The 12,828-nt window shown below is 42.5% G+C and overlaps 1 protein-coding gene across 1 annotated transcript in view; it reads right to left on the reverse strand.

Moving 5' to 3' along the window:
• fhip1aa (FHF complex subunit HOOK interacting protein 1Aa) overlaps window positions 1-12,710 on the reverse strand; it is a 25,614-nt gene extending 12,904 nt beyond the window's left edge. Inside the window, exons 1-9 of the mRNA XM_019861729.1 lie at window positions 12,567-12,710; window positions 8,490-8,557; window positions 6,799-6,997; window positions 2,794-3,471; window positions 1,598-1,756; window positions 1,432-1,518; window positions 556-723; window positions 227-306; window positions 4-145 (exon numbers count right to left, since the gene is read on the reverse strand). Coding sequence (XP_019717288.1) covers window positions 4-145; window positions 227-306; window positions 556-723; window positions 1,432-1,518; window positions 1,598-1,756; window positions 2,794-3,471; window positions 6,799-6,903 — 1,419 coding nt within the window. The 5' untranslated portion in view covers window positions 6,904-6,997; window positions 8,490-8,557; window positions 12,567-12,710. The remainder of the gene's footprint in view (window positions 1-3; window positions 146-226; window positions 307-555; window positions 724-1,431; window positions 1,519-1,597; window positions 1,757-2,793; window positions 3,472-6,798; window positions 6,998-8,489; window positions 8,558-12,566) is intronic.
• Window positions 12,711-12,828: the final 118 nt, after the last annotated feature.

A 12,828-nucleotide genomic window follows, 5' to 3' on the forward strand; every position in this document is an offset into this window, starting at 1 on the left:
GTGTCGGGGCGGCGGCGGGCTGCTGTCGGGGGAGCAGCAGGACGGTGTCAAGGCCAGGATCTTGGCCGCCGACGCCGAGTAGAAGTCACGCTCCCTCACCACGCGCCGCTGACTCAGCATCATGTGATTGCACGGGATCAGGTACCTGGGGATGTACATGGCGCGTGGTGAACAAACCTCTCGGAGTTCAATTCATATTTTAATTTTTTATTTTATTTTTTGTCACCTGAGGATGAGTTGCAACATGACATCTTCACAGTGCAAACCGATGAGAGTGCGGAAAAGTGCCAGTGACACGATGCCCAGCTGGAGGAAAAAAAGGAAAACATTTCAGGTGTACCTCATGTTTAGTCTGGTGAGTGTTTGCTCAAAACGTCTTAGTTCTAGTACAAATCTGGAAAAAAAAACATGTTTGATGTGTAGGTGTGTCATGTTGGTCAACACAATTCATTGACATAGATGGATCAGCGATCCGGTGTTGCCATGGCAACACTCTACGGTTATACAATGTGAACGGTTCAAATGGCAATTGAATCTATGATCTCGGCGACATACCTGGAAGGGTGTGTTGATACGGCTGACGAGCGTGTCCAAAATGTGGACGTTCTCGTGGCGGTGCAGCAGGATGAAGGACAGGAAGGTCTGCAGCAGGGCCGGCTCACTGATGCTTCTCAGGAACAGGTCCAGGTACGCCGTGGTGGTCATCACTTCCTCGACAGTCAGCTACATGGTGTCACCCGAAAAATGAAAAATGAAAAATTCTGATTGGAAACTGCCAATTTAATACTGTGACATGACGATTGGCATGATGGTGGGCTGTTGGCGGTGAGTGACAAAACCCTCCAATGACATTTTTATTTTGTCCAATATAACAATGTATTGATAAATGTTTTATCAAAACACTAACTGCTCGTGCTAAGCTGCACAGTTAGCACCAAAAAAATATCACATGAAACTGTCATTTAAGCAACTTGGCAAAATGATGTCTGTGAAAGGCTAATTGCTCACGTTCCAAACAGTCTTGACAACAAAACAATCATTTGACATTTTAAGGCGGTTAAACTATTTTTGCAAAATGCTGCTAATGCTACAATGCGCCGTTAGCAGCTAGCAACAAAAAACATGGCATTGAACGATCGTTTTACCAATGTTGCGAAAGAGAGGGTGGGAACAAAATGCCAATTGCTAATTAAGTACCCTGCTCTTAGCAGTTCGACAAATTTAACACATTTAAAATGATTAGGTAATTTTAGAAAACTGATGATTTGATAAAAAGGTGCTGGTGAAAGTTAGCAACAAAAAAAGAATGTGAACGTGAATGATTCACTATGTTGCTATTAGTTGACCAAAACATGGTGTCTTATCATTACTTATTAGAACAATATACTTTGGAAAATGCAAAAATAAAAAAAGGTGCTATGCGTATTGAACCTTATGCAGCGCGGGTGCGAGTACAGGCACGAGGAAGCCATTGTAGATGTAGCCCAACAACTGGTCTCTGATATCGGGGTGGGCTATCTGAGAAGTGGAGAGAGGAGTTGGCAATAAGGCTTGAAAGTTTATCGCGTTTAATTTCTGTTTTGTTTGTTTTTTTAACCTGGATGACAGCATTGCAGAATTCCAGGGAATTGAGAAACTGGACCAAGGAGGGTACACGGAGCCAGTCGTCCCTCTGCAGGCAGTGCCACTCGTCACTGGGAGCTTCCAACTTGGTAGGCAGAGATGAATACAGACCGCTGAGGCCCGTGGCAAGAACCTGAAGTCCAAAGGTCACACGATGATTAAATTCCAAGCCTCTCAGCCGTAAATATTGTCCACTTTCCTCCATGGAAGCAGACTTATGAGCCTTGTGTTGAATCGAAATATAACGTGCAAACACCGGCTTTTACTTTGGAAAACAGCAGTCCACATTTTTGCCTATTTTCGGTCACGTTACGGACCAAACCAGTAACGGAATCTTAATTTTAAAAAAAAAAAGTGCATTTCCTGCACTGTGCATTTGAAATAATGTCCTGTTTATGAGGATAGCGATGGAACTATAAACGTGTTTGATTTCACCGATTCATTGATTAATCGACAAAATCATTGACATGTGACTATTATCAACTAATCGTTGCCGTTAGCGGTTAGCAATAACAAAAAAAAAAAAAAAAAAAAATCATGCCACGAAAGCAAAACGAGATCACTTGCTAATTGCTAATGCTGAAGTGTGCCGTTAGCAACATTGGATGCCTTTGCTCTCTCGGGTTAATTGATTCAGGGCATTAGGAGAACAGAAAGAACAGCATTAGCGGCAGTTTATCCTCAGTCAGATTATCCTTGTATAAGCAGTCAGCCAAGCCGTGTCATTCAGGGGTGTCCATTGTTAGGACTGGACTGGTTTCAAAAGCTGCTTTTTTTTTTTTTTCTACCGTGCCATGTCTGAGCCTGAGGCTACAATGGCATTGTGGATGCGAGATTAGCATAATTAAATAAACACCAGACACGCGAAAAAGACATCGCAGTGCGGCAGGGCCGAGGAGCCTTTTTCTTATCAGAGGCCCGTACGACATCAATGAAGGAATATGATTTCGTTTATGAGCATTTTCCCAAGGTTAGAATTGAATGGCTGGTCGTACACAGTGGAGATAGAAGTGGACTTGTGATTTCAACAAATGCAGACCAAAGATAAATCACTTCATCAACTTTTCCTTTTAGAAGTACACAAGTGACAGTTCCGTTCACGTGGCATTCACGATGATGAATTTCAAATCTGATTCGAATTTGACAAATGTGACAAATTGTTGCACTGACCGGACAGAAGAAGGTGTTCTCCGCTACGTGCTGAGCCACGCGCCGGTTCTCTGCCGACAAGGACATGATGAGTAGCAGCGCGTCTCGCGCCTGCTGCCCCACGGTGCCCTCGCGGTGGATGAAGGGGATGAGCAGCGAGAAGATGAGGAAGTTGGCGGCGCCCTGGTCCTCGCTGGTGTGGAAGAACAGCTCCAGCACGGACGGGTCCTTGGCCAGGACGCAGCAGAGCTGGTGCAGGAGCAGCACCAGCTGGGCCTCCACGTCGGGCGCGCCCCCCGAGCCCGAACACGCCGACAGGAGCATCATGAGCGGCCGCAGCACCGGTTTGTGGTGCAGCAGGGGCTGGCGAGACTGGCAAACCAGCATCTCGTACATCTTCAGCTGCTCCAGCTTCATGGCGTCGGTGAACTCGCGGCGCAGGCTCCACACGAACAGGCGCTCCATCACGTTCTCCAGCACCACAAATTCCAGGATGGGCCCCATGGCGCCCGCCTTGCCGCAATCCTCCTCCATTAGCAAGAAGAGCATGTGCTCCACGTAGTTCTGCACCGCGCTAGCCTCGTCGCCCGGCACGGGGCCGAAGCGCGGCCCGCCGCCCGGGCCCAGCGCGCCCAGCGAGGGCGCCGAGGCCAAAGTCCCGCTGCGTAACGGGTCATGTTTTTCCAGGATTTTCACCACCTGCACAGAAGAAACGGGAATTTAGAGTTGATGCTGGGTACATTTGAATATTTATCAGAACACAGCATGTTGCAATCTGGAGGCTTATTTTGAAGTAGAGTAAGGCATAGTTCTCAAAATTTGTAGACAAAGACCCACCTCAAAAAAAAAAAAAAAAATCCTTGAGATTTTTAAGTATCATCACAATAGCAACATTAAAATACAGTTGCGTAGTAGGCCCAAGCGTTCATGGGCAACGTAACCTAAATAGTGCTGGATGTACTCAAAGTCTTAAGTGGATTAAACACTCAAATTTACTGAAACACTCCCTAAAAGTTACGCAAACACTCTTAAATCTATGACACACTCCCCAATTTGTCCCTGAATAAATGTTTGGCAACAAACAATTCTAAAATGATGACTTGGAAATGGAATGCACGTAAACTAAAAGTTAAATCCAACTGGAGTGCACCTAGTGAAGGCTTGGGAGTAGATCAAGTTCTTTCATATTAATTCTTGGTTCATTAGCCGCCTTTGTGTTAGCATTAGCCTAGCCTATAAGGGTAAAACATTTATTTAAAAAACAATCGCCTATTAAATCGCAATATTGAAGGGGGGGGGGGAACAAATCGATTATTTTTCAAAAGCCCCAACTCTAAATGAGCATCCATACAGTTTTACGTTCTCACTCCTAAATGCAAAACCGACATTGACATTGCTCCTTCCAGTTAATCATCTTTTTAACACAACGATCACCTTTCATGTCAACATCAAACGGAAGAGATTGCCCCGAACGCCGACAAGTTAATAATCAAACACGATACAATTAGACGCCCAAATAAAGGGAGAGACACTGTCCTTTGTGCATGCACTCTTTCCTTTTTCCTTGAGCGTGTACGACATCGACACCACCCCCGGCGACAATCGAGCCAGCCCCCTCCGTCATCTACCTTTGCTGTGGCAACAAACAAATGACGCACAACACGAGCGGTTCGATGGAAACGGGAGGCCGCTGGGAGCGTCGCCTCGCGGAACAAACAGCACTCAAGCGCTGCGCAACCAAAGACTAGTCAAGTCAAGTCAAGTCCTCTTTATTTCTGTGGCCCTTAAGTACAAACGGTCTCAAAGGGCGTCACAGGCCCACAGTTGAGTAAGTATTCACGACATCGCTTGACCTTAAACCTCCAGGAGGGCAAGGAAAAAAAAAAGAAACCTTGAGGAGGGGCCGCAAATGGGCGAACCCCCCTTCCAGGATGACCAGGCTGCCATGGTTACCGGTTGTGCAGAGTGCCAGCGTCACTTTTCTTGGCATGGCCAGAATTTTAACAAGATGAAAGCCCCCGGGAAATTCTTCCAACCAACATTTCTCTTGTCTTTCCTCCGTGGTGTGCAGAAATTTAGGGGAAGAAAATTAAAATTTTGGAAAGTGCATCCCAGCTAACGATACAGAAAGAGTCACGCCTTGACCCCACTGGGTAAAACGTAAACAATGGCAAATTTGACATCAAATATACGATGACAAGCTACAAAATGCATCTTATCAGACAAGTTCATCTCCAAGCCACATTTTCCCATCAATACGCTGCTCTATATTAAATATAAAATACAGGAAATTGCATTTTACCATTAAACAACAGCACTGTATAACGTGTGATTTTTTTTTTTTTATGAAGCCAGTTTATTGAAAATTTGTATTTTCCATTAAACTCTCTCTATTTGACATACAAATAGAAATGCAATCATTTCCCTCAAATCACTGCTCCGTATTGAATATTATATACAGTACCCGAAACCGAAACTGCTTCAGACAACAAAGTGTATGCAGGAAAGTGGTTAAGATTGCACGATTGTCTGTGTCTCATGTGTTGTCTTATTTTGTCATTTTAGGTGAAGTGTGCTTTTGATGGCGGCGCGGGCACCCGCAGCGGCTCCTCTTGTTGTCTGTCTGTTTAAGAGGGAGGAAATTTCATCTGTGCTGTATGTTACAGCACATTTGACAATAAAGTTGTACTTGATACTTGACACTTGACTTGATATATATTTCCGTTCAATAACCGCTCGATGGTAAAACAAAGAGAGATGCTAAACAAAGTGTTTTTTTGTAGCGTCGGCGTCAACATTTACGATAGTTCAGCTTCTACAGGCCTGCACATCTGGAATGAAAATGTCCTTGTTGGTGCCAAAACTGAAACTGTTCGAATCTCGGGCGTTTCCCCGAGTACATTTCCAAGGAGAGATCCTTGGAAAACGTTGCACGCAGAAAATATCTTGGGAGATGATGCATGAGGACTTTTGGGAGGCTTACGGAGCTGCGCAAAATGTCTTGTTGAAATCCAAAGCAGCGTACAAATGGGTTCACGCGGGTGTGGCGGCGCTGCGAGCGAGTTCCACTGGGGTGGGCGGACAAGCTGAGACAGACTGCCAAGATTCCACTGGCAGAGGAACCACGCTGCCCTTCAGTGTTGCCGGGACACGGCTAGAGCGCTTTGCGCCGTCGCTGCCGCGACAAATACTTTTCAGCGGGCCTCGCCTCAATGGCGGGACGGTGAGACTTGACCCAATGGTTATTCTCATTTTGAGACAAGGGGGGAGTTATTTGAGGAGAGTATGTCATTGTTCTTTTCACGTTTGTTGTCAAAACGTTGAAGAGTGCGAACCAAATTTGTTTTTTTGGCCCCTTAAATGTTCTTTGAATATCAGACGTGATGAAGTGTGAGGATGAAAATGCACTCAAAATTGGAAACAGTCACATTTTGACAAAAAATGGTGACAATAGGCATGTAATAAAGAAAATGAATTAATTAAGTAAAAATTGCTTGAGAAGGGGAAAAAAATCTTTTTTTTTTTGGATAAACCCAAAAATAATCAAGAATTGTACTTGGTAAAAATAATAATAAAAAATATAATTCTGTGAAATTTCTTAGAAACCCCCGCACGTCTCCTAAAAATGTATATAAAATATAAGGAAAAAAAAAAACAACACCGTGTTAAAAATAAATAAATCTCACATTTTGATATAAATTTGCTGTGGATTATTCAAAATGCTCGATAATTAGGTGTTGATGTCACTTTATTTTCCCCTTGCAACAAATTGGTCAAAATTCTTTCAGGCAAGGAAAAAAAATAATCTTGCTTAAAAGTAACAATTGTGGAAATTTTACAAAAATCAATAAAATCCTCCAATAAAAGCTGTCATACATGCCTTTTGCGTTGGGTGTTACGATTAACAACGGTCTTCTTACACTTGACAAAGTTTCAACTCGAACATGGTCTGCAATCAGGCGTATTTCGTTTTTTCTTGTTGTCATTGTCTTTTTTTTTTCTTTTAACTTCTTTAGAGACATTTACCTGAGCCCAGTGGTTCTTGAACACAATCATGCATGTCTCTGGATCCGCCCCTTGGAGCACCACGGACGGCCCATCTTGGTTTCCGTTGGCGACCATGGAGGCCATGACGAGGACCGGTCTCTCTATGCCTCTTTCACCATGTCAGAGGAGGGAGGCCCCGCCTACCGTAACCACCGGAGACAGACTCACCGCAGAGGACCTGCTTGAGGCATTAAAAAAAAGAAAAAAAAACTGTCAGCGGCGCTTTTTCTTTGAAGGACAACCCCGTGCGCCGTTCTCCTCCTGCGCCGCCACGCTCCAGCTATGCTAGGCATGCAGGAACAATAACACGAGAAGTCACATGACTGGGTGGAGGAGGCCACTTGGGGCCGAGCTGTCAAATTGCTCTTCGGAGTAGCTCAGACGTTCTGAGAGGCTTCCAGCGCGGATCGTGGCTGTGTGCCAACCGGACGGGAAAACAAATCGTTTTGCTGGCTGCTTACTGCGTAGCAATGCCCGCTCGGCCGACAAAAAGGACTGGAACTCTGCGGCTCATTGGAGAAAGTTGTCATCCGTTTGGCCGTAGGAAAAACATGCTCGTTTGGAGTAGGCGACTGGAAAGGGAAGACAGCGGTTTGCTTTGACAACCCTGTTTAACCTGCTCGGGCAATTCTAGTCACGATTCCAAACACAGGATACGAGCCTTGTGCCACTGTGAGTGTCATGTATAGTTGTGACATCATTGTTAAAAATAAACAAATGGATAAATGATGCAACAATGCCATTAAATGGGGTTATTTCGGTGCCTGAAATCTTCATTTTGAATAAGTCAAAAATTTTCAAAAATATTAAGTGTTCGGGAAAAAAATGTAGTTTCGTGCAGCTGCCTTTAATTCATTCTTGTAAAATTACAAGCTTTTTTTTGTGTGCATCTAAACATTCCAACTTTAATGTAAGAAAAAAATACAACTATTCTTATAATATTGCCGTATCATTTTATCTCATAAGATTCCATTTTTTAAAGGAATTTATAGAAAATTGTGTTTTTTTTTTAAATAAAAAATAAAACAGTAAAATACTGTCAGATTTTTGTTGCTCTCCATGATAGCAAGTTGATTCCTTTTTGCGACATCAAAACAAAAGAACAAAATTCAATTCTTAAAAGAAGCGTTAGTTTTAGCCCTACTCTACTTAAATAATCTTTCAACAAAACACTAAAATCTCAACTTATTTCATTAATTTACAACTTCATTCTAAAAAGAAAATATGACTTCATTCTTGCAATAAGTCTTTTTTTTGCCTTGTAGGAGAACTTTCACACCATAAAATGATGACTTTTTCTTGGGGAGGGGAAAAAAAAAATCACAGTACAATTATTGTTTTGTTTTTGGCATTGTCCTCTTGCTCATTTGTAGACGAAACTCATCATTTAAATAATTTTTTTAAATTCTTTTTTAGCGCTACCCATCCACATTTTTCAACAAAGCTCAGATTAGAACGCTTGTAACCCTGCTTGCATTGTTCCATTGTGTGGGCACCGCACTCAAGAAGGATTCAACAACTGTAAAGCTGTCACGACAACAAATCTCAGCCCTTCCTAAACGTCCCTTCTGTCCAATCACAGCGGCCCATTTTTGAATTCCCATCGTAGGCGTTCCAAGTTTTGCTATCGGGTTGGAATTCCATGAAAGGGAATGCTCTTGTGGTCTTACCTTCGTCGAAGCATCTTCAAGCAGAAACGCGGGGCTCGACCGAACAAGACGTCCTCATGCCACGCCGGCTTCATAAAAACAGAGAGAGAGAGAGAGAGAGAGAGAGAGAGAGAGAGAGAGAGAGAGAGAGAGAGAGAGAGAGAGAGCGTTTGGAATGGTTTGTGTGATGAGTGTGGGAGGCGAAGCATGCTGGGAAATGACTGGACGTGAGTAAGATACTCCGAGAAGCACGTGGACGCAAGGGGAGGAGATTAAAAAAAAAGGGGGGTGAGAGAAAGTCCACAATGAAAGATGACGACTTCCACATGTGCAGCAGGCAGAGCGTCCACCCCCTCCCAACCCCCCTCGAAAAAAAAAGGCAACGTCAGCGCTTTCTCATCCCCGCATTCCTTCAAGGAAGTCCTCAACATTCCAGACCGCGAAGACAATAAGAGCATTGTCCTGGACCATTAGGGTCACCATGCTAAGTTGTCACTGCAAGAGAGAGGAGGCGAGGGGTGGGGGGTGAGGGGGGCCGCCTTCATGCCATCCATCGTGGGAATAGTCCCGTGTGGTCATGTGAAGTGGCGTTCTCGTTCATGTCAAATGAGTGTTCAAATAAACATCGTGGACAACTTGGTCAGCGGCGAGCGCGATGAACGTTACTTGGAAGACGTGATCGGCTTGATTGAGTAAACTGAGTTAAAAGCTCTGTCACAATTAATTCAACTGCTAAATGTGTATTTAAAAAATAAATACAATTAAATTTAAAAAACTGTCCCGAAGGAAGTTTTTCTGATCAAATTTAAGCTGCCGTCGTCACTTGTACAGGCTTGCACAGGTGTGCCATGCCCAAATAGCTCCAGGCAGAACCGAACACACCCACGATGTTCTTGCTGCAGCATTACTTCTCCTGACATATTATGAGTTTTCCTTTATCTCTGCTCAGAGAAAGCACTGAAGAGTTTCCCGGCAGTTGCCATGGCGACACACGCAGGGCAACCAAAGGGATAGCGTCTGATCAAACATTTCAAGCTACACGCGAAGTCGCCGCTGCAAGTCAACAACACAGCAGGGAAGAAATGCGACATGCTATCATATTGACGTCTACATTATTTTATGTTGAAACCCCAAACTTTATATGGTTAAAAAAAGAAATTTCAAGCATGAGCACTATACCATTCCCAGTGTAACCTTCTCCCCTACTTTGTGCTCCTTAATTAAAGACGGTGGGCCTGGACGACGCTTGTGTTGTGCTAGCATTAGCCTCAGTGCTGTTCAGGCGCTGAAAAGTGTTGGTACGCGCTTTCCGCACCAGAGATGTGGCTTTACAGCACAAACTAGCTCCGTCAGTGTTTAGAAATGTTTAGCTTTCTTTATTGCTATTTTTTTTCACCTTGACAATAGTTCAAATACTGGATATGTGGCAGATGTTATCGACTGAGCTCATCGTGAAAGAATGAAGCAAATGTGAAATATCTTGACAAGTGCAAGATGAGAATTTGAAAGAGCAAGTCACACGGCGCCTCTCCTAACGTGAAACTAGATGTTGTTTTTAGTTTGTCATATTTTTTCTTTCCAGTGAAGTAAAAAAAGAAAAGGACAAAAATAGGTTACTTTTTGATGAAAAGCACAGGAAAGCTATGAACAACGTTCAGACGACACATGACCATAGATTCCGATTAGCGTTTACCACCAAAAAACTAATTGAGATGGGTTGTACGCTATTGACAGGAGATTAAGACCAAAAACAGAAAAATGCTGCCCCCATAAAAATGTTTCGAAGTTTTGATAGATAAGATGGCACCAAAGCACTACTTTTCGATTGGTCAGCGCTTTGATGGCATCTTGTAGCCACTTATAGCATTTCAGAAAAATAACACAAAAAATATGATTTGATTAGTTTTACAGTCATTAAAGGATGGCAGAAAATATGCAAGGGAAGATTTTTTTTGGGGGGTGCTGATTCCAATCAAACCACACATATTCTTCCGACCATCTTTCAAGGACGGTAACAAATGAGCTTGTTTTAGCTTCGGGCTCGCTACCTTCACACTCGCATAGCTGAAGCTAAATTGAGGTATTGTATGAACACAATGCTGGTATGCGATGACATCACTCCGACTTTCATGTTTCGATGAGGGTGGGTGTACAATAGGCTTCTGTCTGCCTCACCGATCTCGTCGCTGGCTTGTCTGCATGATGTCATACGCGCAGGTTAAAAAAACAAAATGGCCATGAGAGGGCGAAGACGCAGGTCGACGGATTTTAGCGATCCAAACAAGTCATGTGGAAGAGCGTTTGAGTTGAATGTTGATTCATCAGTTCATCAAATGTTTGCTTTTATATTGTTTAAAAAAGAACTGGTTTGACTATTTTTTTATTTGTTCATCCATTTACCTTCAAGGTGTTTTTATTAGCGCTTAGCTATGGCCGAGTTGTGTAATTTGAGTTGGAATGGTGTAACTTGGTCAAGTCTACTCTAGTATTAAAATGTGGATGTTTGTCACTTTTCTTTCATCATATATCATTTTTCAAATGACTCCCTGTCAATCTAGTCTGTTTAGGCAACCTTTGTGGATATATTATCCATACTACAGGGCCTTGTATGCAATATGTAGGGCATGGCTGCCATGAAAGGCAACACAAGTGGGTCAAACTGAGTTTTATGTTAAATTCGCAAAACTTTCCACAAAAAGGAGAAGCTTACGAAACTGATTGTTTTTGTTTATACTGTATAGTATTGCACTTCAACCTTTCTAAAAGTTTTTATTATACAATTTCTGTAAACTGTAATGCCTTTTTGAAATAACATTTCGCACTGAGGGGTTATAATTGGCACAATAAATGACATGTAAAAAATACATTGGAGGTCTTTTGAGGGGGGATCGTTAGGGGCTAATCCCAAACTCGGGACACAGCTGATCTGGTCGATGGCATCTGCTCAACAAAGTTGTTGTTTTTGTATAATCCAAATATTAATCTCCACTTTGTTTTGCAACATTTCTAGACAAAGAGGCACTCACAAGGTTATATAAAAGAACAAAATCTGCATTCTGTTTTGGTTATTTACACTAGCGGGTTGCTTCTTTGCAAATATAAAGATTGGCCTTCATTTAAATTTATTTAATTAAAAATAAATCTTTTGCAATTGCTATTTGAATGTGACTTTGTTTTGAAGATTACAAAACCTACTTTTTTCTTCACCGTGACTCAGTCTCCTGCACCAAATGAAACAAAGCCTTGTTACTGCTTGTGGGAAACATTTTTGTACAGAACTTGTATGTTAATTTATACGAGACACTCCTAAACTTGTGACTCGTGACATGTAATCACATTAGTTTGACCTCAGCTACTCAGCCAATGAAATTCAATGCAATACATCACATGACTCATTATTATCCTCATTCGTGATAATCAGCATATTCCTACTAAGTAATACGTGTTGTCATACATTTGAATGATGACTTCATGTTGACTACGCTTTTGCTCTTTGGTGATGGTAAAAGGGGAAATGAAAATTACAGAGCACGACATCATCCAGTGTTATAATCTATTTTTTTAAAAAAAGCATCGCGGCTAATGACTAGCATAGTCCAGAGTGTAATGGAATGACATCCGGTGTCACCTCATCAGGTAACGCAACACCTGCATCACACCTGATCATTGAGCTCCAAGAGCCTTCATATCAATCTAAACAAAGAAGCAAGAGAACTTTGCGTTTACGTTTGACACGTCAATAACAAAACGGCAACACCAAGAAAAATTGAAGATTTTGAAGGTATTTGTAGGAATTTTAAGGAGTTCCCAATACTTTTGACCACACAGAAGACCATCCAAAGGATTCGTTTTCATGGCCGGAAAAAAAAAAGTGACACAGAGTGTTTCCTTCGTAACATTAAAGTAATAAAAGTAATCGTATTTGTAATCATACACCGAACCACACGCGCGTGTCAGTCACAGCCGCGCATGCGCAAAAACTCACTCTCGCAACACGTAATGTGAAGCCAAACTGGGAGTCACAACGAGTGTAAACATTTAGAAAGAGCGAAGAAAAACACAAGCATTATGGCATACATGTTCTTCTATTTTTCTTACCTCTTCCTTACAGACGCGTAGCCACTTCCACAGCACAGTTTAAGTCCTTTAAATCCCGAGGTTAAGGAAGTCTTGACGTGGAGAATTGAAGAGGTGTGGACGGAAGGCAGCGATGCGACTGCAAAGGTGAAGAGAGGAGAGAGCCAAACCCTTTAGTCCCGCCCACTCAAATGATCGACGTGTCACATCGACTCTTAGTTTTGCCTTTGAAAATAATCATAAGATAAATTAATTTATTTTAGTTTAAATATTGTTTCCAAAA

The sequence above is a fragment of the Hippocampus comes genome, unplaced genomic scaffold, assembly GCF_001891065.2.
Source record: "Hippocampus comes isolate QL1 unplaced genomic scaffold, H_comes_QL1_v1.1 scaffold7, whole genome shotgun sequence".
NCBI lineage: Eukaryota > Metazoa > Chordata > Actinopteri > Syngnathiformes > Syngnathidae > Hippocampus > Hippocampus comes.